Genomic DNA, 25,059 nt, shown 5'->3' on the forward strand with positions numbered 1-25,059 from the left:
AGAAATTAATGGCCATGAATTCCAATCGGTCTACTCCAATGTCCATGGGATTAATTTTTTTCTTGAAACCTCTTTGGTCAGCTCACCTGCTGGGATAATTTAGCAGCTGCCGCCGCCAGTCCTGTTTCAATAGAGGCGACTCTTGTACCTTCTCGGACAGGTCTGTCTTGCCGAGGTACCGATGGGCCAACCCTTGCTAAATGCAGAAGCGAAAAACAAAAGGTTACAAATGCAGCAATGTGAAGTTGAATATATACACTAGCATACCCAATACAGAATTAAGCATGCTTGAACACATGAAGTACAAAGGCTGAATTGAGGTGACCTCACTCAGATCCAGAAACCTGTGCAAAAGAACTCCTCAATAAGAATCCAGTCAAAATATCAGTGCTGCTGAGGAATCCTTTCTTTGTTTGCTGTCACCCAAGGTATGGTAAGGGCAGCATATTAAGCAGCACCTTGCCAGGAATGTGGTAGTCAGGACCAGCCATGTACATCCATCCTTGAAATACTGCAGCAACTCTGACTATTTTTAGGTTTATTGTCAACAAAAGGTATGAGTGAATGGCATAACTTACTTTGTGGCTTCCTAGAAATCTGTGTATGTACAGTAAATGACGAATTAAAAGGGGTTTAGAGTATTTTTCCTTTATATGTTTGATTTAAAGTATTAGAAATATTACCTGTTGGGCTATATGGTGCATCATCAGAACTTTTCCTTTTCTTTGATCGAGACTTGAATACTGGATTATCTTCATCTGATTCAAGGGAGGGATAAACTAAAAGAGAAAACAAATACTGTCAGATCTGCGTTGCTGTTGCTCACGAGTAACCAGGCATGAGTCTCAACTGTCTTTTAACAGTTTATTGGTGCAGACTATTTACAGTGCAGAGAACGTGAAAACATGACCGTCCTAGTCACTTGCAGAATCTGGGAGTGCCGGTTTCCGGCTGTGACCCCAACATAAGAATTTAGGCACCCCAAAGCACCTCCTCCCCGGTCTCCTTTTGACCCCTCTGCACAACTGGGGCGATGGAAGTGGCGTGCTCCCCTCAGAGCGAAACTCCTGAGGCGTGCTGGGGCTCTCAGCAGCATCTCCAAGCTCTTGCCTCGCCTGGCTGCTTCCAGCCTGCCCCTCCCCGTTGGAGGAGGTGCCGCTTTTCCCGCTCGGTACATCAACAAGACCTCCTGCCCTGCTGAGGGCAGTTCCCTGACAAATACCATAAGAGATTCTGGTACGGCACTAATCAATAGTGTAAGCATGCCATATATGTAAAAAAAATAAAATGGGAGGAGACAATAGCCTTTGAGTGGTTGAATCAATTCAGTTCTAAACATGGAGGATAAAAATATTAGCTTTGCATCATGATCTATTCCAGTGTTTGAGTTAAGGGAGCAAGACTCCTTTGTCAGCATCTCTCAATTAGGAATATATTGAAGAAGAAGAAGAAGAAGAAGAAGAAGAAGAAGAAGAAGAAGAAGAAGAAGAAGAAGAAGAAGAAGAGTTTGGATTTGATATCCCGGTGGCCCTTAGCTTCCACACCATATTTCACCCTGAGATCTACGGAAAAAGGGCAGTATACAAATTATTATTATTATTATTATTATTATTATTATTATTATTATTAAGCACTTCCTACAGATCTACTGTGCACATCAATAATTTTTCCAAGCATTTGTTTTCCAGAGTTCTGAAGTCATTCTATGTTTAGTAAGCGTGCAACTTAAGCACAACTTACCTTGTGCTTGTGGCAAACATTTTAACGAAAAATTAAAAGGGGGCAGGCATCGGGGGGGGGGAGACACTTTGGCAATGCCACCTGCCACTGATCCCAATGTGTTTCATGTGCAATTTTGGCTTTAGGTGTGATTAATGGAACGTAACCCCCGTATAAGTTGCAGGCTTACTGTATCTGGAACCCTTCTACAGCCATAAGCAGTTCTTTGTTTTGTGCATCTTGTATGCTTAGGAAGGATTCTGGCAGCCGATGATAAAGTCCTAGCCTGGTTAAAAAGTACCCAAAGATTGGGCTGGCTGGAGGCAGTTGCTCACACACATTGAATGCAATGTAAGCTGCAGCCATGTGGTAGTAGCAGTGGCTACACATGTGGTTATTGGAGACACAGCTACTCTACCTCCAATTATTCTACGGAAACACCTGAGATTTGCCACACTCTCCATCTCTTTTGCTTTCGGAGAACCCGCAACTTCTAGGCTAAATGACAGCTACATTGTTTGCATTACACCCACTTAAAACTGAGAAACCTATCTCAAATGTGGACTTAATTTTCATTTCTTTTTGCTATGGCGGGATATGATTTTAAAGAAATTGCATCCATTTAGCCACCGACTGAAAATGTGCTGGCCAGATGTAGGACAAATGGAGCCTTAGTGAACCAAACCATATTACAACAAAGCAAGCCTATTAAATGGTAGCATAAATATATAATTAGCAAGAATGTTCGTTCTCTCCCCACCCCACCAAATCAGTCCTCTCCTTGGAATGACATCTTTAGATCGTGTCCATACATTATACTTTTGCAAACATTTAAAAGTAATTTAACTAGAGTGATATGCCTACAGGTACTGTCATTGTAATTTGTGCTTATGTTTTGTCAGTTTAGAAGAGAGTCTAGCTTTCATTGAGCTACAACAGGATTTCAATCTGATGCTGAAAGCGGAGAGGAATTACGGTATGTGCTTTCCAAAGGGGTGGAAGACACCCAACGCATGGCTCAATATTTTTGGAAGCTGAATTATTAGGCTATCTATCCATCTTAGGGCGACACTTCACTACGCATGTTCTAGCAGTGCAGTCCCACTGAAGGAAACAAAGCTATGCTGATTGTGTAAATGCCTGGTAAACTGCAACATTAGCGCCATTAATGAGTTCACTTGCTCACTGAAAAAGTTGGTGCACAGCTCTGCATCTCTGCCTAGGGGTTCTTCCTCCCTTTTTCAAACAGCCTCCTCCCCATGTTGCATCACAAACTGCTTTTTAAACTTGAAGAAATTGCAGTAGCATATGAAGCAGCATGGAGTGGAAGCAGAGGAAGTTAATGGTGGGGAAGAAGAAGAAGGAGAAGAGTTTGGATTTGATATCCCGCTTTATCACTACCCTAAAGAGTCTCAAAGCGGCTAACAATCTCCTTTCCCTTCCTTAATTGGGAGGTGAAGGGGGCATGTCCAGGGACACTAGGAATGGGCCCCCATCCTCCGACACACTTTTGTCCTTGTGCGTCCAGGCTAAATGCCTCAACAGTGCTTCAGTAAACATAACCTGAGATCTCCCTTGCAAGATTTCCAAAGAACTCCCATACCTATCTCACACAGACAAAATTGCCAAATGGAATTAAGGGGGATGTTGTGAGGCAGATAAAACAAGACCGGCTTCCAGCCATCATTCAGGCCTCTGACTCAGAATCTGCTGCCACAACAACTGGTCGCGTTACTGCTTTCATGAAGGGTACCGGCCACCTTCATGTGTTTCACTGCATGCGTATATTTAAAGGGTCACACCTAGAGAGAGAGAAAAGTGACGCAGACATTCCATACCATAATCAGAATCTTTAAAACAGGCGTCTAAGTGATCCTGGTCCTCGTCGTAATCTTCAATGTCAATGTTGTTTTTTACACTCTTTTTCGGCAACCTTTTCCCTGCATTTTTGTTGTTGCTGCTTCCAGTTTTTTTGGCATTTGGGGCAGACGTGGAATTATTCTTCGCTTGGTTGGGGCCCCACGAAGGCTGTAGGCAGGAATCTGTAGGCAGGTTGGCCATCGACAACATCCCTTGGATCGCTTCCTGTGTGCTGGGAGATGCAGGTGGCTGACTGAGAAAGAAAAGGAGGATGGAGGGAGAAAGAGAGCTTTCAACTCAAGAGTAAATGCAAGTACTGTACAGAATAAAGAGGGGGTGCCCAATATGTGACATGCCCTCCAACGTCATGGGGTACACTTGTTGACCACACTGTGGCCATTTGCATTGTACAGACATGACATCACCTTATGTAAGAGAATGGGCAGACTCAAAACTGCAATATGATGGAGACACAGCAGGTAGGGGAGATATCATTTCACCCGGACATTCTGACAGAGACCTTGACATTAATATATTTAAATATAAAGGGGGTTGTCTGGTTAATTCATATTTAAAGTAGGCCAACTGAAATCAATAGAATTTACATTTTTTATTTCAACGGGTCTACACTGGTAAACACCCAAAAGATTCAAAGTGCAATTGAGATGAAACATAGAACTCGTTTTGTGGGAATTTGTTGCTGCTGCTGCTGCTGCTGCTGTTGTAAATATCTAAACATGAATGGAGGTCAGGAAATCTGTAGCTGTTGATAAGGGACCAAGATCAGGACTGAATGCAATTGGATTAACTAAGATTTCGGAAGCAGGAAGAAACAAGAACTTTGCACCCTGAAACCCAGCACACGGGAAGTCACTCAAAATGTATAATTGTCTCACTCACTCTACAAAAAAAGCAGTGTGATATGTCAGCAATTGATGTCTTAGCAATTTATGCTTTGATGCGCCAGCAAATTTATTTATTTTACCTAACAGAATTCATATACCGCTCTCTCCAGCAAAAGACCCCCCAAGCGGAATGCAAAAGTGAATTGAAAATACTCATCAAAAATAGCAACAAACATTAAAAACTCTGGGTACTTTCCAGAAAGCTTTGACAGCAGCTCTGGCTTTGTCTAGTCACTGTCACCTCCCCGGGAAAAAAAACTTACAGGCTTGCTATATTTGAGAGGAAGGGTTAGCTTGCCATCTCAAGCAGGAATTCTCCTTACAATTCTTGTAAGCCAAGATGCCTGCTTGAAATGCTAGCCATAAGCCTCTACTTGCCAGTCAGTCCTGTGCAGTTGTTTGTTTTTTGGTGGGTGGCCTTGAAACATTGAAAGTGGAGGAGGGGGTGGAGACCTGCCTTCCCTTGTCAGGGAAATGGTTTTAAAGGGGGGAGTAGCAGCGAAGGCAGAGCCTAACATTCCTATCAGCCTGTTCTCGGATGTACTAAATGCAGGATAGCTGCTGTTTTATGTTACATCTGGTGTGCTGGGAGGCTAACTCAGTCCACTTTTGTATTACTTGGTATCCCAGATATAACAAGACGAGAATACGCTCGGCAAAGCATGCCACAACTGGTCCTGCTCACAGCTCTATCCAGAAAACGAGCGGACCTGGTTTTGGCAATTATCAACTCTGTGAGCACTTAAGACATTTGCTTGCTTTCTTAAAACCTTGAACCCGAGACACAGTGGAAATGGACCATCAAACGCTGCCTGCCAAATGGGCAAATTAGAGAGGAACTGCCTAAAGCAAAGCAAGCGATAGCAAATAAATTGTGGGATCTGATCAAAACCAGTGGCTCGGAGTGGGGGGCGGGGGGCGGAGAGGAGAGGAGAGGAGAAGAAAAACAAGCCACAGACTGATTGTTTAACAAGCTTTTAAAGCAGCAAAAGGTTAAGGTAAAATTGGCCGGGTAGCAATCTCCTGAGCAAACCCCATTCATGCGAATGGAGCTTGCACAGAAGAAGATGTGCGTCCTTCCATTTAGCATCCTGTCATTTTGGCATTCGGCTTAGCGTTCTGTCGCCCTGCTCGTGAGCAACTTCCTTTAAAATCAATCAGGTTTGCACAGGAGATGTTGACACTGGATTGTACCCAATGTGTTTTTCATTAGGCACATTTGCAGCTTAGTAATTCTGGATCTGCTCTAAGTGAAATATGAAACAGGAAACAATTATTAAAGTCTGGAAAGTCACATCCCCTTTCTGTAGTTTTAGTGATTATTGCTATTTTTTTAAATAAAAAAACAATAATAAATAATAATACTAGTAATATGAAAGCATAATTTGAAAAATATGAATGAGAGCTTCTTTAAATGGAGTGCATGTGTGTGGCTGGTGCCAAATACTTTACATCATTCCCTGGCTGAACGGCGGCTTTGAACTGTGATTGAACATTACACTGAAAATATTAAGGTTTTACTCCTGTTCTTATGAGTGATACCCAGAAGGGAAAATTCCACCAATTGCAGCTTGCAGCCATCTTCATCTGGGACATTTCCCTTGATCCCTGCTCTTGGTTCTTTGCTACTTTGTGGCCCTCACCTATTGAATTTCTGCCTGACTTGCACCTCTTAAAGAGGCAGATCATTTAAAAATCTGATTCAATCTGAAATTACAAAAGGTTTCTTTCTAAGAAAATGTAATTATATAATGTAAATTCCAGTACATTATAAATGGTAACCAGTTATCAATCAGAAAACAATAGAGCATATCCCATTTTTCCTCTGGACAAAGCTCATTTGTTTATCAATTTTTGCTGTATGTAGATGGAACGCTAGCTTGCTTCCGCTATTGTGCCGAGACAATTTTGTTTATGACTAACAAATTAACAAATAAGCAACATTACTTGAAACTGTCTGCCTTGATCCAAATTATTCAACAAGACTGTGTACAGATTCCTCAGTAACTTGGATTCATTACTAACAAAGATATCTGAAAACTTTACACTGTGTTGGATCCTCACAAATGGGAAAAAGTGAATATTGCATCACATTTCCCAACCATAAATGACACTCTGGGCAAAGCTGAATAGATACATCTGGCTGTCATACTGATTTCCCACAATGCTCTGGGCCTAGCATAGCTTCAGAATTCCATGCCATTTTAACAGTGTGGCAAGATTCAGTCTCCTGCTGCCTCATGTAGTGTCGGTCAGAGTGCTCATGCCTGCTCACACCATGTTAGCCTGAGGGGTTCAACCAACAAATATAGGTGCTAATCAGAGGTAAATTTGCCCAGGGGCTACTCAGATATTGAACTGATTCTGGCAGTTCTTATTCAACCTAATTGAATAGACATCCAATACAGCAAATAAAAACAACCATGCAAAGACTGTAGAGAAGATCAAAGCAGCCCTCTGCCCTGACACATTATTCATCCAGCAGCAGCTTCACAATCAGGGAGTGACAGAGACTAAGGTCCACCCAATTTATTTTTGCTTTAAAAAGACAAAAGGAAAGTTCAGACGAGAAAAGGTAATCTGGAAATTAGGTGCACACAACCAGGATCTAGCTGCGTCTATAAAAGCAAAATTGATAGGACACATTTCTGGCAAGCTACCTACAACACAGAGTGAAAATACCTCACCCATGATCCTTAGTGATGTGTGGAAACCACAAGTCTTTGAATGCACTGGTTCAAAAATACTGAAGGCCATTTTAGATTAAGACCAGTTCCAATTAAATATAGATGTGTGTGTTTGAGGGGGAGGGGTATGCATTGACATGGCAAGTAGGCTTTGCATGGGGAAGACGGGCACGTTCTACAAGGTGACAGGAATTCCACTCATGTGATGTTGGATAGCACCCTTTCCTATGATTCTTATTTTAATACCTTCCAGAGGAGTAGCTGTGTTAGCCTTCTGAAACAAAAACAGAAGAGTGGCACCTTGAATACTAACAAATTCATTGTGACAATAGCTTTTGTGGATGATACTTCATGCATTTGAAGTGGACCGTCGCTCATTAAAGCTTATGCCATAATAAATCTGTCAGTCTTTAAGGTGCCATAAGTCTCCCCGTGGTTTTAATTTGTTACAACAAGCTCAAATCTGGAACTGTGAACAGTCCTAGGGAAATAAATAAATGAGACTGAGTACAGCTTGAGTACAAATGTTATGGGTCTATTTCTACAGCCTTTCCTCATGCTTTCATGGTTCATGTATATCCACTGCTTTCTGGTTTCATGCATACCTCTTTTTAAAATTTATTTTTAAAAACTATTCTGAAAAGTTTTTTTTATTAACACCAAACTTTGATTTTTACACTTACAGTGGGTGTTATTTCAAATGCTTACAGCAAGATAGAGCTGGTGGCACATGAGCAAGACCCCTAGCCAATCCCATAGGAGGCCCGTTTTTGCTGCCCTTTAGAGAAATTAGTTTTCAAAACCATTCGTTGTTGTTTTCCTTGGCTTCTAAAGGCGGTTTTCTCTAGTATCTCCTTCCAAAGAACCAACAATTAGGGAAATGAGCAGAGGAATAAAAGACATTTTGTTGCATAAATTAAACTGTTCTCATTTCCCTCTTAATTGAGCCAGTTCTTTTAAAATAAACAACCTTCTTTATTGTTATCACTTAGGTGGATTTTCAGCATTTTTAATAGGAAATCTTCAAATTTTATAATTGTGTTATAAACGCATTCTGCAGCTGCCTGCCTCTGGGGTTTGAGACCGGGAGGGAGGGTGGGAGTGGAGAATGCAGTGAAATAGAAAAGGTTTATTGTAATGGGAAATTGTGGCCAATGTGCAGGCATATATGAAATATTGACATTGCATTATTTACAAATAGGTATCCACACTCGCTTATGCCTACCTGTTGGCGTTGTACTCTAAACCCCCAACTTCCTTGCTTGCCTGCAATAGGTCAAGAATGCCTGCTGAGCTTCCAGTCTCTTTCTTCACTTTAGAATTGCGCCCTGGCTTGGCATCTGTGTCAATATGAAGCGAGTCTTCATCTGAGGAGTCATCACTCTATAGAAGTTGGCAGAACAGATACTTTTTTAAAAAAGGGATGCCAGGGATTATGCTAGTCAGTAGTAAGCCCTAAATTAAATGTTTATTTTCTGGTCTAATACAAGCATATCATTGCATTTATAATCTAGGAGCCTAAGAAATCACCTTCTATCAAGTCAGACTATTGCTATATTTAGCTCAGTGGCTGAATCCGCACATAATGCTAAGCCAAACCATTGCTGAGCATTCATGTATGGGCTCCCAGAGAGGAGACTGCAGCTGCTTTCTCCCTGGTCCATTTAGCTCAGCATGATATGGCAGCTAAACCAAGGTTTGGTTTAGCATGTCATCCAAATCCAGTCACATGGTTAAACTCTTTGTAACCAAGGTTTGTTCTTGGTTAGAAGGACCAGGGAGGAGCAAAGTGGGTGCAAACTGTAGTTTGGCTAAAAATGGAACATGAACTGAGCCACTGAGTGGCAATAGCTATCCAGGTTTTCAGACGGACCTGGAGATTGAACGCATCACCTCTGTTTGAAAGAATTTGCTCTACTCCTAAACAAATCCAGGATGGATGCTGAATGAACCAGAGAGACAATGCTGATTCTTCCTATACAAAGGTTAAGGGTGATTTCTCAGAACCCCTACAGTCAAGTAATAAATACAGAGAGGCACTCAGTTCTGCTGTACCTGTACAAATAACAGGCGTTGCTTTGGCAAAGGGCTGTTTCTTGTCACTATGCAAGATCAAGCCATTAATGCACATCTACAATGTTATTTATCCTGCATAAGTCCCTATTATGGAAGAGTATAACACCAGAATACCTTGTACAATACTGATTCCACCTTTGGCTTCTTAACGGGTGTGTGTTGTGCAGTTTCTTTTTTATCTGATAAAACTAGGAAGAAATTGAAAGACAGAATTTAGTTTTTCAAAAAGAAAAAAAGCACAGTATTTTATATATATAGATAGATTTTAATCAGATCAAACTTTTTTTTGCTAATAATGTTCTTCGTCTTAATTCATTTCTGTGCGTGGCTGAAAGCCTCACATATACAACATTTTTAGTACCCAAAATATAAAGAGAGAAAGGGATTAAAGAGAACCTCACATTCATTTTTCAAAACAAAAGCATTGTTGACTATGCAAGCAAAGACACTCCCACTGACCTGGTTGTCACGGACTGGCTGGACACAAAAGAACTGTGGGAGGAACCCCTGGGAACCCCCAAGGGAAAAAGGCTCAGAGCCCGGGGAATGGTGGTGGGACAACAGTGAGTGGTCAGAGGGAGAAGACTGGGAAGAGGAGACATCTGAAGCTGAAGAGGCAACAGGGAGACCAAGAGGCAGAGATGAGTTGGGCTGGTGAAGAGTCATGGGTGTCTCCCCCTGCTCCTACAACAAGCTCCCTCTGCCCCGCTTCTCTCGGAACCAAGAGAGGCATGAAAAGGGCAGAATAGAGATTGGCTGCACAGAGACAGAGCCTCCAAATGCTTGGGGGAAACCCTGGAGAGGAGGAGGACTAGACAGCTGTGCGGAGGTGAGGATCTTTAGTCTCAGCAACTGATTTCATAGAGCAGGATCCACAGGGAACGAGCTGCTGTGCTCAGGAGGCCTGACATTCAGCCAAGTCTGTGGAGATCATGTCTTCGCTAATGAAGAGTTAACTTCAACTTTGAATGGTGTGGTTTACTGACCAACGCGCCCTGTGACATTGGTGGAGGAGGAGGCTCCTCTGCCCTCAGATAAAACTAATTGTCAATGGGGAGCCAGTGTTACACCCTTTCCTCCCCAGGGCTCTGACCAACATGCTCCTCTTGCTACAGTGGGATGGAGCATTCATTTGCTTAGGCAAGCGCTTCCACAAAAGAAGCAGCAAACTTACAGGGCAAATCTCGTTTGGTGGTGTTTTTCTTTCTTCTAATTGGAAATTCGTCAATTTTCAACTCTCCATCATCTGAGACATACTCATATTCATCTTTCACAGGTTTTGCTTTATCTTCTTTGAAATTTTGCAATGATCCAAATATACCAGGATTCACCTGAGTTTTCACTCCCTTTGAGCTGGTTTGACAAAAGAGATGAAATTGGAAAGGATAACATTGCGACATGTTATGTATCAAAAATACCATCAAAATATCACCTTTTCTGTGTGTAGGAATATATGAACAGGTCAATGCATACCACAAACCTCCAATGATCAGACCTCATAGAACATACCTCACAAAACAGGCCCAGCAAAATGTGGTGCTAGTTGTGTAAAGGTAAAGGGACCCCTGACCATCAGGTCCAGTTATGTCCGACTCTGGGGTTGCGGCGCTCATCTCGCTCTATAGGCTGAGGGAGCCGGCATTTGTCTGCAGACAGCTTCCGGGTCATGTGGCCAGCATGACAAAGCTGATTCTAGCGAACCAGAGCAGCGCACAGAAATGCCCATTACCTTCTTGCCAGAGCGGTACCTATTTATCTACTTGCACTTTGACGTGCTTTCAAACTGCTAGGTGGGCTGGAGCTGGGACCAAGCAACGGGAGCTCACCCCATGGCAGGGATTCGAACCGCCAACCTTCAGATCAGCAAGCCCTAGACTCTGTGGTTTAACCCACAGCACTACCTGGGTCCTAATTTTCCCCTCACTTAGCTTCTAATTACAGTGGTACCTCGGGTCACGAACTTAATTTGTTCCAGAGGTCCATTCTTAACCTGAAACCATTCTTAACCTGAGGAACCACTTTAGCTAATGGGGCCTCCCGCTACTGCTGCGCCGCCACAGCACAATTTCTGTTATCCTGGGGCAAAGTTCTTAACCCGAGGTACTACTTCCGGGTTAGCGGAGTTTGTAACCCAAAGTGTTTGCAACCCGAGGTACCACTTGTAGTAGTTTGGGGAAATTATTTAACCATGTAATAAATCAGTTCAAAAACACATGATAAATATTTGCAAAGAAAGTGAACAATCAAATTCCAGTTTCAGGGAAAACATTTTTATGCTAAAATCATGATAAAATTATTTTTTAAAATATTCTTATCAAAATGGCTGCAGAGTAGTTCAGATCACTTGTTTCAGTAACTTCAAGTTATCCCTGGAAACCTAACACATTTGTCAAACTACAAATTCTAATTGCTTATGAAATGGTCCTTAAATGCTGACAGTCACAGCTAAATTTCATGGAAGTCTTAAATGAATGAACATACACTGTACAAACATACACCAGTGAATGCCGATTCATATTTAGAGATTAAACAATAATATTATTCACGAATGTATCTTTGAGTGGCCAGGAATTCAATTCACAAAATTTTAATGGGGCTGTCACATTCACATATGAATTTCAGCATTCATCAACACATACATTCCAAAGTCTAAAACTTCAATCTGAAGTCTAAAACTTCAGATTGACAACAGCTGACATCCCTGGGCTTTTTTGTGTGTTGGGGGGCTGTGGGGGTCCTACATTCACTTGCTTGCCTGTCACAAATATTCAGATTCTTAACATTGTCAGCAATCACCACCTTTTTTCATTTGCACTAGATATAAATTTATTGATGCACACAGAGACCCTCCATTCAATCTGGTTCAGTAAATAAAAATTCTGAAATATTATGCTCCTAGCGCATGCATATTCAATGTGTTGGAATCATGTAAGCGTACACACATAAGCCAGTCAATGTATTTTTCAATGTCAGTTCATGCCATCAAATAAATAATTTGTGATCATTTTTCCCTCATTTATTAGCAGTATAAATAGGGTTATTCTACACAAAGACTTAGGAAACAATTCATCCATTCCGAACGACTGAATAAGCCACCTTGAAATGTAAGTGAGCTGCCTAATGCCCTTCGAGAAAGCCTGCTCAGTGGAACATGCTGGTAACTTGTGTCCTCAGAAGAGATACCTGTCTTCATCACACTGAGCAGCCACAGGAAAACCAAGTGACAAAACGAAGTACTGAACCGTGGACATTAATATGTGATAATGACTCCTAGTATAGACCGATATTTCTACAAAATCATAGGCCTAGCTGTTCAGTTGCTGGAAACTGGCATATTTCTATTGACTTTAAAAGCCTGAAAAAGCCTTTAGATAGTCTATGTTCATTCAAATATAACAAAAATCTGATTGACTATATACAGTCATGCATAAAAGCTCTGATTTAAGTATGCATGCATATTTTGCTTTAAATAAATGGACTATACAATTACTGTGAGCAACAAAAGCAGAAATCTGTGCAACAAAAGAGTCATATACATGTAAAGAAAGAGATGCCATAATCAAACAAATCCCTCTATTATCAACGTGTCAGCCAAGGTCAATTCAGACCCTGCCAACTGAACAGTTGTTAAAAGCATGGAAAACTGCTTCCTTCTTAAAAAGAGAAGTGATACCTGATGAGAGGCAACACCTGATTTGATTCAAAGTGTTCAGATCAGAGATAGGAAAAAAATGGACTCGTTTCTCTCCATTGTCAGGGCACAACAAGACATAATGGCCTTTCTGGAGGCTAAATTGAACTGTTATTCATAATACCTATAATTTTGATGAAAGCAGTTGCAGAGGGTTAAGGTTTCCTAGAATTTCATCTACTTATGACTCCAGAAGTGTGCCTAAATAAGGACTACAGGTTTATGCTCAAAGATGATACCAAGGCAATGCAGACATTCAGGATGCTCCCACATTCCTTATTGTATTAATGTTAGATTGATTAACACATAAGTTTGGCCTCCCTACAGAGGTGCAGGTGGTTGCTAGGAGAAGGAGTGGAAAGATGGAACATTCAGAAGAGAGGAAAAATTTATGTGAAGACAGTTGGAAGATAGAGGTAGGGAACTAAATTAAGAGCGGGTAGCCTGTGGCCCACAGTTGTTGCTGAAATCCAATGTCCATCAGTTCAGGAAGCATGGGGAATGATAAGGGATGATGAGGTTTGCAATCCAACACCATCTAGAGGTCCACGGGTTAGCCACCTCTGGACTAGGTTATCAAGAAATAAGGACCCGTCCACGATAACTCCTGGGCATGGATGGCCTTTGGCAGCAGCAGATGGCAGGCTATCAGTGGCTACTAACCCTGATGGCTATGTACTGCCTCCACGGTCGGGGGCAGGGCACTTCTGAATACCAGTTGCTAGAAACCACAGAAGAGGAGAGGCACCAGGTTGGCCACTGTGAAAACAGGATGCTGGACGAGCTAGGCCACTGGCCTGATGAAGCAGGCTGCCCTATATTCTCACCTGACCTCTGCCCACCCATGTTGCTGCTGAATACCAGGATGGAGAGGGGCAGGGGCAAAGTGGCAGCAAGGTCAGCGCAGTGCATGTGCACTAGCAGAGTCAATCCAGTGCATGTGCACCACGCCAACCTTGCCACCATTTCATCCATCCCCCCTCTCCATCCTGATCTGTAGCGGAGATAAGATTAGCATTGCCATCCTACTACTGGCCTTGGGAAGTCTATGTACAATGGCCCTCTAGCTTGTGGCTGGCCAGCCATGTGCACTCACCACTATGCCTAGGATTTTGACTTCAGTGTTTGCTTGTCTGGCATTTCCCGGCATGTTCTGATAGCCAAATTCTGCATGTTGTGACACACATTGCCTGCCACAGATTAGGGACCGCTAACCACAGGCTTCTCAAAAGCTTTTCCTGGGGTCACCACACACTAGAAAGTCATGTGAATTAAACAGCAATGAGGACACTTTCCCGATGGCATGGGACAATTGCTAAACATTTCCTGGGGGTGCTTTTCTTGCACCATCAAGCAATTGTGTAAAGAGGTTTGTGAAAATCAGACTTGTGGTATTAATTGTGGCAGCCATTCTGTGCTCAAGTCTTGTATCTGTGTCCATGCCAGGGTTTCATCTCTGGACTAAGAAGAGCAAAGAAAACATTTCGCCCCCTTCTAATTTTTTGTTTTTCTTCAGCTGTGCTTCAGGAAGTACACATGGCTTCCCCCTTCCAGCAGGTGTGCTTGAGCATAAGTCCAAATGACAACAGCACATATTGCAAGTAAAAATCTTTAGATAAGGTTGGAGTGCTTGGAATATTTATTATGGCCCGTATCTGTTTTATTAGTCAGTTTTCATTGCCAAAATAGCACCTACCCCAGCAGTTTCTTGTTGGTGAAAGAAAACATGAATTTATTGTCCTTGTTTCCTGATAACGGTGTCTTCTCCAGTTTGTGCTCTTCTTCCATTTTCAGTAATGAATCAGGTTTGCTATTCTGAAAAGGACAGGAACATTCTTATTTTAACCATGAGAGGTTTGTTTTATTCTATTTTGGGGGCTTATAAAATGCTGTGAGCAGACAGAGAAAAACCTGTACAAGCATAACATGCACCCACAGGTCAATGTCACAAGACCCCTCCCAATCGTATAATCTACTACAATGTGAAAACATGTTTGCAGGATCATCTGGAAGAAATGCTGTGCCCTGATGCAGATGGCAAGACAGAGTGGTAACACAGCAGTGAGGGTGCTGCTACAGACACCAATTTTAGCTCCTGCAAAATCACTATGAATTTTTGGAAAGGCAGAACAGCAGTTCTCTTGAGCCCTAGAAACTGGTTTAGTGGCAGTCCAGTGCACAGTTAAACGCTGAGGTCAGTGCTAGGCTACAGGACGAAGTAAGAAGGTATTTCAGGGGGTGGCGAGAAAGTAACATTTGCCTTATATTTTTATTTGGGGGAAAGTCTGAGGGCACAGGGCAAAGTATTCTTGGCAGCCTAACACAAATAAGCAAACTAGACCATAGGCCTTCCACAGTGAACTGAGTTACTGTGCTAACTTCGCATTCAGTGCCAATGAAGCTACATTGCTTTTTAAAAAAATCCATTTTCTACATTGCTACACCTGAAACTTCTACAGCACTGATCATAAACAGTCTGAAATGGAATTACATGCATTTAAGTTCACTGTATCCTAACTGTACCCAGGTATCTAAATACATTGTGATATCCTCTCTTGGACCATTCAGTTATTATATGGCTAAGCTTAAATTGAAATAATTTTTCCCCAAATACATTTGCCTTCTGCAAGCAATTCTTCAGAGATTTACAAGCTTCAGAACAGTGATGGAAATGGAGGAACTGAGATAGAGGAAGACTTGACCTCACTCTATAATTGGCCCCCCAGACTGGTGGGTTTTTGTTTGTTTTTGCTGACATATCTATTCTGTTTTATGAGTTCTGTGATGCTTCCTCAGTGCTATCACGTTATTGCTGTCAGAAGGGACACTCATGCACTGCAGCACAAGAATAGTGGTGCACACACTCACAAAGCAAAACAAAGCACAACTCAGAATATTTGTGGTATAAAAAGTTACAGGGTTTCAGCAGAAAGTTATGGGACACGCACTGATTGGAAATGAAGCAGGAGGTCCACCCTCAAACTGTTGCAGACACAAACAATATTGAAAGTGGGATCGTGTATAACCACTCTGATACCATCAAAAGTAACAATGAATGTGTTGTAAAAAGGACATATGGAGGGGCCCATGATCACATATCTAAATCTGACCTGATTGGCTAGCATCATTTCCAACAAAAAAATACCCTACTTAGTTTGCTTTTTAAATAAAAAAAAAGATGTGGAAGAACCTGCCCCTTTACATAAACCTTCGACAAAAAAGTGAGCAAGGAAGGTTTTCATAGAATATTTATGCTTTGTGCCAAAAGTGTTAATTTGCAAACTTTCAGCACAACTCTAGTTCTTACTTCTCAAGATTATATCGAAACATTTGTAGAAGCACAAGGTAAGGAAACTCATACCTTATATTTCCATTTTGCTTCCGTTTTGGTCTTATTTTGTTCTCGGATTTCAAACTTTTCGACCTCATTTTGCTTATCGATGGGTTCTTTCTCAGGGGTACTCAAAGTATTCTTGGCAGCCTAACACAAATAAGCAAACAGAACCAACAAACAAATCAGGAGATTATCCCAGATACAAAGATATCAAAACATGTTGTTTCTTCTCAATAACCACACGCCAGTTTGGCCAGTGTGAATTTTTAGAGAACTAACACTTAAGATCTGCCTGGAATTAATTTACTTTGACAAGACAGCCGAAGCATCAAATGCCAAGCCTAGAGAAAACAGAAAATAATTTCCCTCTGTTATGAATATAATGTGAAGAACAATGTAATAAAAACAATGTGCTGATCTGCCTGCTTGTTATAGGTTTCTTAAACCACATTCTGTATAAAGGCAGCTCCCTGTCAGGTGTTAATGCCGTCTTCTCTTGTTTTAAGTATTTGTCAGGTTATGAAATAACTAACACAACACTAATAATAATAGTGAGGATGATAATATTGTCATTGACAACAGCAACATAATGCTGTAGAACTCATAAGGAACGTTTGGAAGATTTCACAACTAACTTCATCAGTTTTTCACCAATATTCAGACAGTATCAAAATTACCAGCTCCCTTAGCTAAGGAGTTGAAACCTTGTAAGAGCCTTTCATAAGGTTATAGTTCCATATTGATACAACCATCCTTCGTGTAAAGTAGAAACCAAAAAAAAAAAAAAAAAAACCCACCCAAATCAGCTACAAAGCCAGGAATATCAGAGTATGATTCAAGCCCCCTTCTTGCAACTTGGATGAACCAGGCAAGTCCATGACGTAGACCTCTATAGGAGCTGGACACCTGCAGATTCAGGGTCCCAACTCCCACAGAAGACTACATACACAAGCTTCCTTGGCTCACACTTCCATGCTCAACACATGGATATCAGAGGTGGTTGTTAGGGACCCACATTACCCCAAGGGCTACGCTACTGCTGCTGCTCCCTGCATGTGTACCACTTGTGACCTCCCTTCATGTAATGCAATACCCTTCCTTAAGCCACCCCCTTTTCAACAGCTAGAACAACCATACTCACCTTTCCCTTCTTTGGTGTTTCAATCTTTGTCAGGGCCTCTTTTGTGTGGGCCTCCAGAAGGTCCAAGTTTGGAATTGCAGGGGGAGGCACTTCCTTTGCTTTCTTGCCTTTTTTCTTCCCTTCCCCTTTTACTTTTGGCGCCTTGGGGGGTTTGGGCGGCTTGGGTGGCTTAGGGGGTTTGGGCGGTTTGGGTGGTTTGGCTAGTTTGGGTGGCTTGGGTGTTTTTGTTGCTTTTTGGGCCTTTTTCTTAGGGACTTTTTCAACTGGTGGCGGTGGCGACGGTGGCGATGGCGGTGGTGGAGGCGGTGGAGGCGTCCGTGGTGCAGGTGATGGGATTTCTTCTTTCTCCACAGGGCTGACCTCTTCGACATTCACATTGGCACCCACTTCAGGTTTGTTGACTTTCAAGGCATTCTGAGAAAAAGGTGAACACAAACATGCTCAGAGCCTGCTTTTTGAAAAATTGGATACTTGATCTCTACAGGGTATTGATTGTGTTCCTGACAATCTAGAGGGATCAGAGGCTGTGGTGTGGCCCAATTTGCATGTTACAAAGGCAAAAGGTTGCTAGCCCTCTCTGGCTTCATCTCCTACTACTCCAGAAAACACAATATAAACCATATAAATCACCTGAGGCCCTTCTTTGTATAACTCCTCCATGTGAGGTCTGGAGGGTGGCAACACAAGAACGGCCCTTCTCTGCAGCAGCTCCCTGTTTGTGGAATGCTCTCCCCAGGGAAGTTCTCCTGGCACCTTCATTATATATTTTAGGTGCCAGGTGAAAATATTCCCCTTCAACCAGGCCTTTGGCTGATTAATATTCTATGGCCTTTTAAATATGTTTGTGGGAAGGGGGGGATAATTGTTTTGCTGTTTTGTTTGACAGTCAAACCTCAGCTCCCGAATGCCTCCATTTTGGTATGTTTCGGCTCCCGAACTCAAAAAACCCAGAAGTACAGTAAATGCTCCAGTTTTGAATGTTTTTTGGAAGCCGAACGTCTGACACAGCTTCCACTTGAGTGCAGGAAGCTCTTGCAACCAATCAGAAGTCATGCATTTTGGAAGCCAAACAGACTTCCAGAATGGATTATGTTCAACAAACAAGGTTTGACTGTAATTATTCACTTGTTTTTATCCTGTATTGTTATCACATGGAAAGATCACTATGTGATCCGGCCTCTGCAGCTCTCACAAGCTTTGCAAATTCCTAAATTACTGGTGTGGGGTGAGAAGGGGAATGGAGAGGGAGCATAGGATGGGGGTGAATATGATCCACAAACAAAAGAATTGGGTCTAAAAAGTAGCCAGGGCTACTCTTACAGAACATGCAATCCACTCAAACTAGATACTCCCTGAGGAGGCAGCTGTACATAGAGCTTGTAACGTCTGAAAAGTTTTTCTCTCATTCCTAAACACGGAGAAATGAACTGATAGGTTCTGACCATTCCACTGGAAAATACAGGCGGACATCTCAGGAAGGACCAATCAACATGCCTATTTTCACTATCTAGTTTAATTTGCAGTTTGCACCATGCTATTTTTTACTTTCTGTGGCTCTGTCAGCTTGACAGGACTTTCAGAAGAATATTTCTGTACTGAGCATCACAACGGCAGGGTATATTTATTTTCTTTTATCCTTGGAACAACTGCCATTGATTTAAACATAAAGGGGTGCCCCAGCTACACATACAAACTTTGCAGAAGTTTATTATATAGTCACACACTTCCATAATTTAGAAACGTTGTTTTAATTAGGAGAATGTGATTATCATCTAATTATAATTTTAAATGTGGAGAATTACTGTTTGCTTCATTTGTTCTCTTGTTCTTGTTTTTACATTTTTCAAAAAGCCTCTTCCATTCTTTTCTCTCACTTTATATTTTTTTGGGTAAAACAATAGAAAATAAAGAAAGAAATGTTTAAAATGCTAATCAGTTTTAAGAGAACGCCTTTCAAATTAATTCGCATGGGAGAAGCAAAACAGAATTACATTGTCCCCCAAGGTAAAAGGTAGCAGTAAAAGATGCACAATAAAAATTAACGGTGTATGACTAATTAAAAACACATTATTTCCTGTTTAATGCTGTCGTTTTAATAATCATCAGAAGCCATATTCTACATGGAACCCATAAAAGGCAGAGAGATTTTTAGTAGCCCCTGTCTTGGTATCCTTGCACTCGGAATAAAAGGCAGAGCTGTACTCATTAGGCCTGATCCTTCATCCACTGGGCACAATCCAATTTATTGGCCATGTTCAGATGATCACACTTCAGTTTAAGAAGCCAAGATGCAAACAAGACATTTGGCCTTGCATACAGCCTCTTCATGAGATTGGGTAAACAAACCAGGACGTCCTCCATTAACTACAGCTTATTATTATGTACTGGCTATGGAACTATGGTAGGTAAATTCCTCTGAAACAAGCCAGGATATGAAACTATGGTTTCCAAGCTGGCTTAATATCCTAACTTGTTCTGTAGCCATTAGCCATTCCCTCATTTCTTTTTCTTTTTAAAGATCTCTAACCAGTTGCTTTATTTATCCATTTCAGAATAACAGAGTGAGGCACTAGAAAGACATGCAGCTTCAATTTGTCCATTGAACAACAAGTCATTTCCATTTGGGTGGATTTCATGTGTCTGCCATATTAATGTACAGAATTGGCTTCCCATGTGGATCAGTCAGATCCTAAACCAGTCTCCTAAACCAAATGGGCAATACTTCCCTGGAAGTTCACTGAAGTATTATATGACTGATATTTTTGATAGGGCCTTCTCAGTGATGGCTGCCTTTCTATGGAATTGCCTCCCAACTAAGATCAGATTATCCCCCGCCATTGGTGACATCTAAAGGTCATCTTAACACATGCTTATTTTGTCACACATTTTTTTAAAAATATTTTATTTAAACAATTAAGCTTTAGTAGAATTAAAACATATACATATAAAAGAATCACATACAGATTGATACAATAAAAACATCACAACACCTTCCTTTTCCTCGCGGTTTTTGGCTGCCACCATAACATGCCGAACAAAGTCCAATCTCAGTATATGTATTGTCATTTTACGATGTGCCTCAGATATAGGCCAAATCTGTACCATACATTCAAAGCACACTTATATACAGTGGCACTTTGGTTTAAGAACAGCTTAGTTTATGAACAACTTGGATTAAGAACGCTGCAAACCCGGAAGTGGGTGTTTCGGTTTGTGAACTTTGCCTTGGAAGCAGAACATGTTGAGTGTGTTCCATTTGTAAATTGAGTCCCCCGCTGCTATGGGAAAGCACACCTTGGGTTAAGAATGCTTTAGTTTAAGAACGGACTTCCAGAACGGATTAAGTTCGTAAACCAAGGTACCACTGCACTGCTTTAACAGTCATGGTTTCTGCCAAAGAATCCTGGGAACTGTGGTTTGTTAAGGGTGTGAGTTGTTCAGAGATGGTTATTTCCCTCACAGAGAACTATGATTTCCAGAGTTCCCTAGGAAGAGGGACTGACTGTTAAAACACTCTGAAAATGGTAGCTCCGTGAGGGATCTCCTAACAACTCTCAGCGCCCTTAACAAAATTATAGTTCTCGGGATTCCTTGAGGGAAGCCATGACTGCTTAAAGTGGTATGATGCTTTAAATGTATGGTGCATATGAAGCTATAGAAAACCCAATTATGTAAAAGAACATGGAGATACTTTTTTAAAAGGTTTCATGTGTGCATTAGATTCAGCAAGCTGTATTTACCTGGCTTTTATACTTTTGAGGCTTAACATTGTGGATAAAGTTTATGCTTCCTTTTTAAGAAGGAGGGATGTGGTCTAAAGTGCACGAGACCTTCAAATTTAAACCTGTGGCTGTTGTATCTTCCATGAAGATTGTTGACCACACACAGGGAAATGTAGGATACAAATTAATATTAGTAAACTACCCTTTAGAAACACAGAAATCAGTTTGTTGACATTTTATACAGAAATGGAAGAAGTGTATATTCAAGAAAGAATACCAACCTCACTTAATCTTATTTCTTTGGCAAGATCCTTAATAAGTTGTGCGGGTTTAAAATGTTCTGGGAGTTCATCTTCATGGTCTATTAATGCCTAGAGCAGAATAAAGCCAAACAGAAAGGCTCAAATGTGCATCAAGAGAGCTTATAATTTCGCATTGTTAAAATTATGCAAGGCTAGCGTCAGTGCTTTTTTCTGGGGGGATGCAAGGGTACGCATACCCCTAAACCTTTTGTGAATCTTTGACCTTTTGTCCATTTACTGTCTTTATTTCCCCCCGATTTGAACTATAAAATTGGTGATTTTCTCGAGTCAAAATGAGAGTACCCCTAAACATTTTTTTTAGGGGGGGGGGAGCACTGGCTAACGTTATTGAGCACTTCAGTTCAAAGCTCAGGCTGGATCCAAAGGTACCCTTATTTTAATTGTTGTTTTTTTTAAAAAAAAAGTTAATATACTATATGTGGAATACTTGGTGAATCTGTGTCGTGCTTGAGCAGCGTGACCCTGTTTATGTGCATTGAAGGGCTTCTTCTGTTAATGGGAAGAGGTTCGGTCTAATGAACCCTTCCCCATCCCTTCCCCTGCAGCCCTTCTGCCACCTCCCATGTTGTTCTGGAGGGTCTCCAACCCTTCATTCACAGAACCCCAGCTGCAGAACTCTGGATCCAACCCCCTTTCTTCTTTCTTATCTAGGGTGGTGTGCAATTTATCCTAATCTAGAGATGAGATATCATTGAGGCAACACTTTTGTATGAAATCACCTCCCGAAATCTTCCCAAGGAAGCACATTACCGGTAGGTTTCTGTCTTCTGGTGCTGTTTGCTAATCCTCCTCTGGGTTCCCTGTATTCTCACAGCAGCTCTCTTTACCTTCCTGTGCTGTGTCCATGCACAGCCAGGACATATGGGGGTCTTTCCCATATTTCCTCAGGCATGCAGGGACACACTGCTTCCCTCCTTGGCACAATCCATAGACCAGCCCCTCTCTCTCAGCCTAACCTACCTCCCAAGATTGTTGTGAGGATAAACTGGAGGGAGGAGAACCAAGTATATGTATTTATATAATAAATATATAAATGACAGAGACAGTCCCCGTTTTCTGCTTCTTTTCTCTGCTACACATAAACAATAGCTGAACACATCAAGCAGGATTTTAGTTGCTCACATATCTCTTTGAATAAAGCTTAATAGTGCAGGATGCAAAACGTTTTGTTTCATTGAAAGCCTTGTATATGAAACCATTAATTCTATTGGATTTCTCAGGCTATTGTTTTGGAATTCTCAGATTATTGCCTCTGTTATCTGCAGACTTCTCTCTCCCTGTTGCTCCATCCTTTCCCTTTTTCCCCTTTTTGCAGCCACGTAAACCCACCTGCTTTTTAGTCCATGCCCGGAAAGCGCCATTGAGGATCTTTGCTCCCTGGACTAAATGAGAAGGAGGCTGCTTCCCAGCTTTGTGCAATCCTAAGCAAAGCAGAGAACACAACGGCCATTCAATAAAAGTGACCAATTTCTGTTCACACACATTTTCAAAATGAAAAAAAAATTAATTCTTTGTTTTATGAAGGGGCGATCTAAAAGCAAGCGAACAGTCTGAAAAGCAAGACTTTGTATGGTCATAAAATTAACAGTTCCCAACTTCGGAATCTGAAATTTCAGAACAGGTGCATTTTCAACTTGAAATCTGCTCGTTTATTTTGGGATTTGGCAATGGATTTCAAACGTGGTGTCAAATAAAAATTAGTAGATACCTTTGTCCACAAAAATTGGATTTATATGTTCATAATATTACAATTCCCAATACATAGGGCTGTATCCGACATGGGATAAACAGAAGTACTGCTGCCTGCAATTGTGGAAGCAGAGCAGAGCCATCATGGCTAATAGTCATCAATAACCCTTTCTTTCATGAATCTGTCTAATCCTTTTTTAAAGCTATCACTACCTCCTGTGGGAGCCAGTTCTGTAATTTAACTGTGTGTTGTATGATGAAGTACTTTCTTTTCTCTGTCCCCAGTGGTGGTAATACAAGTCTACCTCACGTTCACACCCTGCTCTGAAAAAGTTCAAAGCAGTATACACAAAAGTTCCAATATCAGAGTAGTTAGGAATTAGTCAGCATTTGACTTTATACAGTAGATGGCTGACCTGTGGCATGTTTATTTTAAGTGTAACATGCCTTAATTAGATATCAGATTTTGCTACATTGTCAGGGCCTAAAGACACATAGTACTTTTCCACAAGTACACTACAAAAGAAAATGGCGCTTTACAAAGATTACAGGCATGGGTGTATTGTGTTCAAGGTCTCTGCGCAGTATTTGGCACCGTTTAACCAACCTGAACTCTTGTATTCTTCTGTAATAAGGGTATCAATTTTACTGTGGTATTTCAGTGAAACAATTAAACTCCAGAACAGCAGGAACAATGAATGTGTAAGATCCTGGGACAGCGAACAGGTAAAGCAATTGGAATCTAAGAAATTCTCTGAAGAAATTATTAGGCGGAAACACCGTCATTGACTAGTCCCTTCTATGTTGATACAGCAGCTAAGTTGGCACATTAGACTTTCAGTAACAATCCTCTAGGAGAATGCAACCAAAAGGAGGCTAAAGAAAGCGACTTGGGAAGATAAATTTCTAGGAGAATGTGTAGGGCATAGGGTCGGGAGGATTATGAAGGTCACATGGGTAAGATATCAATGAGATTGGTCACCTCAAGGAGGATATGATCAAAAGGAAACACTTCCAGTGGTGTGGTATCTAAAGGCTTTGTTCTGAATGTAATAGACAATTAATTTAAATTACAGGATTTGCCTGCCAGAATGTATTTCCAGAGTACTGCACATTCGGTTTTTGCAAGGAAGACCACTTTTGACTCAGAGCATCTTTGTTGTGAAATGTGCTTATTAGCATTTTGGTGGATAATTGACTCCACAAGCGCCCCCTGTAGAGTTGTAAACGTGGATTACAAATCAAAATCCTTCGTAAAAATCAAATTTGTATTAGTGCCATCAATATCAAAAGCATGCTGCTGTTTGTAAAAAGTTACTTTATTGACATCTATCTGACTATCTCATTATTGAAAATCTTTTTTCCAAAACCCATAGGAGGATTATTCTTTTTAAAATAGCTAGATCATTTTCGTTTATACTTGGCATGGCAAACAATGGAAAGCAAGAAACACACTAAATGCTTTTATTTACCTTTAAATGACTCTAGCAGGTGTCTTCCTGTGTACCAACATGCCGTTTCAAAGTTAGGAAACTGGGTTAAGCTGACAATTTTTAATCGTCTTTCAACTTCATATGCTCTATGGTGCATAGTAAAAAAAAAAAGTGTTTCAGTTGAACAGTATACAGGAAGCTTTCTAAACAAAAAAGAAAAGTATCTCCTAGCATTGACCATAACACAACTGTTGTGTGGCTGTGGTTTACAGGTGCTTATTATCATCCAAGCTGTCATAAATCCTCAGCTGCTATGAAAATGACCAGCGTAACGTGAAACAGAAGAGCTTTTTACATAGCATTTGCTGAATTAACTATCACAAAATCCCACACTGTTCCTTGGAAAACAACTGACAAACTGTACAAATATACAGCCCAAAGTGTATACAATGTCACATTTTTAACATATGTTTCTAGTG

General features: G+C 41.2%; 1 protein-coding gene across 2 annotated transcripts in view; it reads right to left on the reverse strand.

Annotated features, from left to right (window-relative positions):
- PHF2 (PHD finger protein 2) overlaps window positions 1-25,059 on the reverse strand; it is a 111,373-nt gene that overhangs the window by 6,881 nt on the left and 79,433 nt on the right. For both annotated transcript variants that reach the window (XM_033140868.1, XM_033140867.1), the window contains exons 9-20: window positions 24,620-24,726; window positions 22,788-22,879; window positions 21,417-21,506; window positions 17,414-17,827; window positions 16,300-16,419; window positions 14,635-14,753; window positions 10,422-10,600; window positions 9,362-9,435; window positions 8,397-8,554; window positions 3,558-3,832; window positions 684-779; window positions 87-196 (exon numbers count right to left, since the gene is read on the reverse strand). In XM_033140868.1, coding sequence (XP_032996759.1) covers window positions 87-196; window positions 684-779; window positions 3,558-3,832; window positions 8,397-8,554; window positions 9,362-9,435; window positions 10,422-10,600; window positions 14,635-14,753; window positions 16,300-16,419; window positions 17,414-17,827; window positions 21,417-21,506; window positions 22,788-22,879; window positions 24,620-24,726 — 1,834 coding nt within the window. The remainder of the gene's footprint in view (window positions 1-86; window positions 197-683; window positions 780-3,557; window positions 3,833-8,396; window positions 8,555-9,361; window positions 9,436-10,421; window positions 10,601-14,634; window positions 14,754-16,299; window positions 16,420-17,413; window positions 17,828-21,416; window positions 21,507-22,787; window positions 22,880-24,619; window positions 24,727-25,059) is intronic.

This window comes from Lacerta agilis, chromosome 2 (assembly GCF_009819535.1).
Source record: "Lacerta agilis isolate rLacAgi1 chromosome 2, rLacAgi1.pri, whole genome shotgun sequence".
Lineage (NCBI taxonomy): Eukaryota > Metazoa > Chordata > Lepidosauria > Squamata > Lacertidae > Lacerta > Lacerta agilis.